General features: G+C 40.7%; 1 protein-coding gene across 1 annotated transcript; it reads left to right on the top strand.

Moving 5' to 3' along the window:
- Positions 1-1,534: 1,534 nt before the first annotated feature.
- On the top strand, positions 1,535-5,739 carry LOC117945682 (H-2 class II histocompatibility antigen, E-S beta chain-like). Its single transcript, XM_034873319.1, has 5 exons — positions 1,535-1,713; positions 2,552-2,821; positions 3,064-3,345; positions 5,140-5,251; positions 5,402-5,739. The coding sequence occupies exons 1-5, from the start codon at positions 1,650-1,652 to the stop codon at positions 5,469-5,471; spliced, it is 798 nt and encodes a 265-aa protein (XP_034729210.1). The 5' UTR covers positions 1,535-1,649; the 3' UTR covers positions 5,472-5,739.
- The last annotated feature ends 981 nt before the right edge of the window (positions 5,740-6,720 follow it).

A 6,720-nucleotide genomic window follows, 5' to 3' on the forward strand; every position in this document is an offset into this window, starting at 1 on the left:
GCCATTCATTTTGGCGCCACTTTGACAGTGAATAACCTTACATCTGAAGCGTTTAAGGACTCTTTTTGTCTAAAGAAACACAACAATGTATAAAAGGCTCCATTACCTTGTAGCTCACGTTAGGGCTCCGTAGCAGACGTTTTGAAAAAAATAAGCTAACGATTGTGTCATAACCACGCGTTTAAGTTTAATTACTAATGTTAACTAGCATTTTAGTTAGCAATAATTAGCCTGTACCTATACTAGCCTTACATATATCTAACATCTCCGTCTCTGCAAGATTGGGAATGATTGAGATTTCTCTTGGCACAGCTCCCAATAGACTTACAACTTTCAGACAGGTTGCGCACGTCACATCTACGTCGTTAAGCTCAGTTGGATGCTGCGCAGTAACGCTCAGCTATAACCGGAAAAATCTTCTAATATCCTTCACTGGTCTCCATCCAGAGGAACAAGATCTGTGGGTCCTTTCTTTAACTGTCTATGTTAACAGGGCCTTAAGCGCACTCCACCAGGTGAGCTACCAAGGCGCCACTTTACAGTCTTGATTGTGTGTTGATTATCCTTTCATTACAGCAGCCTGTGCAAGCACTTGCACAATCACAAAATCACCATCAATTATCACAGCACAGAATGAGCTTTTGGACATACTGCTGCTCCTACGGTAACCGTCTGACACACATAATAAGTAAATAATGTCTGCTGCATGTGTGTTAACACTGGCACAGAATGGCAATGCTCTAAACTGCCTCTTTTCTCTACATAAATTATTTGGTTCAGGCATAAATCTAATTATTTCCAATAGTGATAGCTGCCACTTTTGAATGAGGAAGTGTTTGGGGCTTCTGAAGAACGGATTTGGAATTTCAGACTGAAAATAGCTGTATCTGCATCTTAAAATTTGCAATAAAAGTAAATATTCAGTGGTGAGCCGAGAGATAAATAACAAGTAAGTTTACAGAAGTGAAATTGACTTCCCCATTGACGGATGTAGCATTGCGTGAGAAGAGTAAAACTACACTGACCACGTTTCTGTTTTTCTCATTTGCATGTACTGTAATTGTGGTGCTGAGATGTATCTCCTATTAGCTCATTTTTAGCATGACAGCGCTAAACACTCAAAGCCTATCTCATCTTTTTTAATAGGTATCGTAAATTAGTATCATCAATTGTTAAACTGTTTTCCTTCCTGAAGATTTATCTGCATGAACCTACCTTGAACCAATCCTTCTTCTCTGTGAAGCCTCTTCACTATCTGTCTTTCATGTCATTAAAGTGAATGGAGGGATTGTTTGAAAATGTGAAATATTCTTGTGTGTCTTGTTAAACCTTTAGAACATTGTGACATGAACCCTGCTATGTGTTGTCTTGTTCTCAGAGATCTAGTAACTGCTTTCAGAATCAACACGCAGAGGTCACGCCAGGACATGATAGGATTCAAACTGCAAACAAGTGTTTCATACCAATTACCAAAACAATGACTGGGATGAAACCTGAAAGACCTGTTCATCTTGGCACTGCTCTTGCATAAGCATTTGTGTCATTTGATTCATGGGAAAGGAGGATGTAGTTTAGTTTCAGGGTTTGAAAGGGTTTTAGTAGCGAGTCTGCATACAGCATGTGGTGTTGCTTTCAGTGTTGAAGAGATAATGGGACTTTATTTTCTGCTCAAACTCACAGTCTCTGCTGTTTTACTCTGCAGTACACCAGCAGGTAGGCGCCTTCATGTATTCCTGTCTTGTTTTAGCTTTTTTTTTTAAAGTACGCTATATTATTCATGCTAGTTAAATAGTGGTAAAGCTTGATAGACTTGCCTAACAATCCAAAACATTTTACTGTAAAACTGAGCTGACGCGCATAGTTAATAGCTTTAGTGATGAGTCAGACAGAAGTTATTTAAAGAAAATATCCTGTCAAATGTTTTTTTACTGCATACAGTATGTCATTTTGAATGTTTCTTACTTCTTGCCACATCACATACCTTTGTTTTGTTTGTGACCATCAGCAGCTATCTGGCCTTTTTGTACCTTTGTAAATAGCCCTATGTTGACTGAACTGCCCATGCATCAGTTACGTGTGTCCTTAACTGTCCCATTATTCCCGCGTGTCAGTGAAGCCACTTTCTTCTTTAACCGGCCCGTTATTCCTGCGTGTCACAGATCCGTAAGCCCACCCACGACCTTTCCCTAAACCCAACCGTCCCGTCACTGCGTGTCACAGAGCCATAGGCCCCAAAGGGACACCAAGCGCGTGTTTTATAACTCTAAAGGAGACCTTTAGCATCAATAACAACAACAAAGGCACCTGACCAAGCGAGAGTGAGAATGTGTTTCCCTACGTCTTTGTTAGATTCATTTCAAGCACAAAAAAACAATTTATACAACACATTGTAAGATAAAGTTTGGTTCCAAACAGAGATTTGAGGAATTTCAAAAAGCAGACTTCAACTTTTCAGCTTTAGCGGCAACTCATCTCTACTTGGTCCCCCCCACCCCCATTCCCGACACCCCTGCACAGTTGTCTGTACTTATTGGTTTTCTGTATGTTACAGGTGGCTATGTATATCAGATGATATATGACTGTGAGTATGGTGACAACATCACCGACATGGTCTTCTTTGTAAAGAACCTATTTAACCAGAAGATGAACACCCTGTATGACTCTCGGGTTGGGAAGTATGTTGGCTTTGGAGAATATGGAATGATCAACGCTGCCCATTATAACAGCCAGCAGTGGAAAATGGTTGAAAGAAAAGCTCAAGTGGAGACTCTTTGCAGATACAACGCAAGATTATTCAGAAGGAGCACACTGGATCGTAAAGGTAAGGTTCTGATTTCTAGAAGAGAGTTTAAAGCAGAATACTGCACCCCTGACAGCACCACTTCATTTGGTTTAATTTGCTTCATTGGAAAAAGAAACAATTGTTTCCCCATTCTTTAATTGAATGGCTTGAAGAAAACTGTTTAGCCCCTGACTCACTCTTCTGCACTCTACCTTGAAGCAGGCCCTACATCCAGCAGGTGATTCAGCTAATGTTTTGCTCTAATCAATTCTACACTCCAGTGCCTCCAGTTGTCAAGGTCCATGAGACCGAGCCAGCTGACTACGGGAAGCGGTCCATGCTTGAGTGCAGCGTTATGGGGTTCTTCCCTCAGGAAGTGAGGCTGACCTGGCTGAGAGACGGCCTAGAGGTCAACACTGATGTGTCGTCTACAGATGTCTTGGCCAATGGGGACTGGAGCTTCCAGCTGCACTCTTACCTGGAGTTCACACCCAGAAGAGGGGAGCGGGTGACCTGCAGGGTGGAGCACAGCAGCCTCAGAGAGAGCCTGGAGGTGGACTGGGGTAATGCTCAACATGGAAGAGAAAACACGCTCAAATAGTGGTGAAATTTAGTTTAGATACCACACATGTTTTAACTGAGTCTTTCTCACTCACTATGTAACTGCAATTCAATAAAAATGGATTAATTGGCAATTAAAAACAATATTTATAGAATTAAGTTAACTTTTGACATTAGACGCATTTTCATACAATGCAGGATTACTTGTCTAGACTCTGGTAACAGGGAAGAGCCAGCACATGGAAAATGGAATCACACTGGTTAAATCTCATGGAACAATCAGAGTCTCTTAAATTAGAGTTTAAGTTTGATTACGATAATTACGATAACGATGGGCTTTTAGACATTAGGCATCCCCGTTTGCTTGGTTTTCAGTGTGTCTGTTTTGAAAACTATTTTAACCATTTTGCTAAAAAGTTAAATATCAAACACCCAAAATTAAATAAAAGTATTGGCTCATTTTGGGTTCCATACAACGTACATGCTTGCATCCAACTCATTTTTGCATGCAATTTTGTTGACCGAAACACACATTTCTGAAATCATTTGTTTTTTAAACGGGTCAAATTTGACCCGAGGACAACATAAGGGTTAAGCTCTAAACCGGATATATGAGAGCTTCACTTCTGACTTGAATACTATAACAAGTGGGAAAATTGTAATTATGATAATTCTGATACACTAGTGCCCCAATTTTAATTATTATTTTTCAAACGTATGTTCCTATGATAGATAAAACATGACAACGTTCCCTCTAGTGCTTGGCCCTGCCCCTCAGACAGACAGAGTCTTCCATTGTTCTGATGGGACATGAACGCAGCATATTGGTTATGATTGGAGTTGGGGGGTTGTCTTGAGCTCTCTCTCCGTCGCTCCCGTCAGCCTCATTCTCACTTTACCTCAGGCCCAAGCTACTTTACAAAACCTTCTGATCTCTCTCTGTCCAGCAGGTGTCCCTGGTGTGTAGTTCTTATGTTGCCACATCAGCAGACCGCCACACCCACCTGCTCACCTTCTCCTCATTCCATCATTGTGCCTTATGCCAGTGTTTCCTATTGTGCCCCCTGTAGCCATAACGTCCCACCTGCTGTACTTGTTTGGCAGCCTGCCTGTTTTTCTCCCGCGTGCCTTCTTTCATTTGCCTGTGCTGATCGCCTGCCTGTCGCCAACATCGGCTTTAGACCAAGATTCAAGCCCAATTACCTTGCCTGCTCTGCCCCCCTTACTTTAGCTCAAATAACTAAAACCAGAATTGTCACCGAATCAATCTGAGTGACAGATATTGACACCATCAAACAACGGGATGGTTTGCCTGCTGTGTTGAAAGTTGAGGTGAGACTTTTCAATGGAAGGAGCTGCTTGGGAAAGCAGAGTGAGTCGAAATTCACCAGTAGTCCCAAAATAAAGGTGACAGAAAAAGGTAATCCTTGAGATTTCGCAAAAGCTTCATCACACGTTGTAATGGAATCAAGGTGAAATTTCCTTCCACATGAGAGGTACACCTTTTCTTCTTTTCATACCCACGGTTGTGTTTTCTAGAATAGAAAGAAACTTCACTCATTCCACAGTTTACCTTAATATGAACTTATTCCATTTCTCTAAATATTACTCAATTAAGGTATTATAAGCTATTTTCTAAAAAAGTGTTTTGTCCCCGAGGCGTGCTTTCAGGTGATGCTAACTTTATCTTCACGTCACTATACAACATTTAATTCCTGGGAAAGTATTGGCTACGTAACTAAGTGGCTGATCCACTAAAGCATCTGTGAGATTCACTCGTTATTTCTTTCACTTAGACACCTTTTCACTCGATGCTAAACACCTGAAGATGGCCATGGGGATCATCTTCTTCTTCATTGGCTTCACTGCAGCTACTGGTGGAGCAGCTTACTACTGGTGGAAACAGAGGTGTGTTGATGTCAGTGTGTGTATTGTGAAGCCAGTTGCTTTTCCTCTGTGTCAGGTTGATTGTTTCCATTGTTAGACCGTGACAACTAGTGAAGTTGTGTCATAAATGTATAAAGTCTTCAGGTTTTATAACATGTTTTCATGTTTCAGGTTTGACTTCAGCCCATCAGGCAGACAAGCACAGACTCCATGTGATCCCTCAGAATTGTTGAGTTTTTAACAGAACAAGATAAAGCTCTGCTGAAGATCTGAATTAGGAGACGACATAAAGTAATAAAGGTGGTGACCCCTTCAGCCCACAAAAAAGGAAAATACTCCCACTCAGCATGCCTGACCGACAGTGGAAGGAGAAAAACAACATTGTGGGAAGAAGACATGCTGTTGTTTTCCCCCCAGCTTGGTGGAGGGCCTCCTTTATCATTTGTGTCAACCAAGGACATAACCAACATGTTATCCTTCAAAACAAAGTGCCCTAAATTGTTTCAACGTTGTCTTAGGATCATTTTGTAACTATGTGTCAGACTTGTGTTTCACCTTGGTTTAAGATTTATCATATTTACATAAGATGCAATTTATTTATTTTGTATTGAATTCATTGATTTAGCAATTGATGATCTAAACACTGTAGCATTGTAAAGTCTCTACACTTCCACACCGTAAACAAAAACTGATTTAAAGCTTTTCTAGGCAAGGCAAGGCAGCTTTATTTGTATAGCACATTTCAGCAACAGGGCAATTCAAAGTGCTTTACACAAAATCTGGTAAAAAACAAGTAAAAAGTAAAAACAGATAAAACACAAGAATAAAAGTTACAGTGCAGTATAAGAAATTAAACATTAAAGAAATGAACAACCATTTAGAGAAAGGCAACATCAAAAAGAAAGGTCTTCAGCCTTGATTTAAGAGAACTGAGAATAGCAGCGGCTCTGCAGGGTTCTGGGAGTTTGTTCCAGATATGAGGAGCAAACTGAACGCTGCTGCCCCCTGTTTAGTTCTGACTCTGGGGACAGAAAGCAGACCTGTCCCTGATGACCTGAGAGGTCTGGGGGGGTCATAGTGTAGTAGCAGATTAGAAATGTATGTTGGCCCTAAACCGTTTAGTGATTTATAAACTAGCAAAAGTACTTTGAAATCAATTATTTGAGGCACAGGAAGCCAGTGTAAAGACTTCCGAACTGGAGTTATGTTCTAGTCAATATTTTTATGTTAATACTGGATCACATGACAACATGTATGTTTAAAGGTGTTGGTCATAGTGAGGAACCCACAGAGGATTATCACTGGACTCTGTAGTTCCCCTCAGCTCTACGGAGTGGTTTAGCGTCTTTAGAAAATGGATTTGTTTTCAGACAAAACAGGATGCAAAAAAACAACTCAAACCTACTGTAGACTATGTGCTCAGCAACAAATAAAGCTAAGCTCAAATTCCTTCAGGAAGACTTCTAAATAAACTTCACTCACCCCATCAT

Source organism: Etheostoma cragini, chromosome 6 (genome assembly GCF_013103735.1).
Source record: "Etheostoma cragini isolate CJK2018 chromosome 6, CSU_Ecrag_1.0, whole genome shotgun sequence".
In the NCBI taxonomy this organism is placed as follows: Eukaryota; Metazoa; Chordata; class Actinopteri; order Perciformes; family Percidae; genus Etheostoma; species Etheostoma cragini.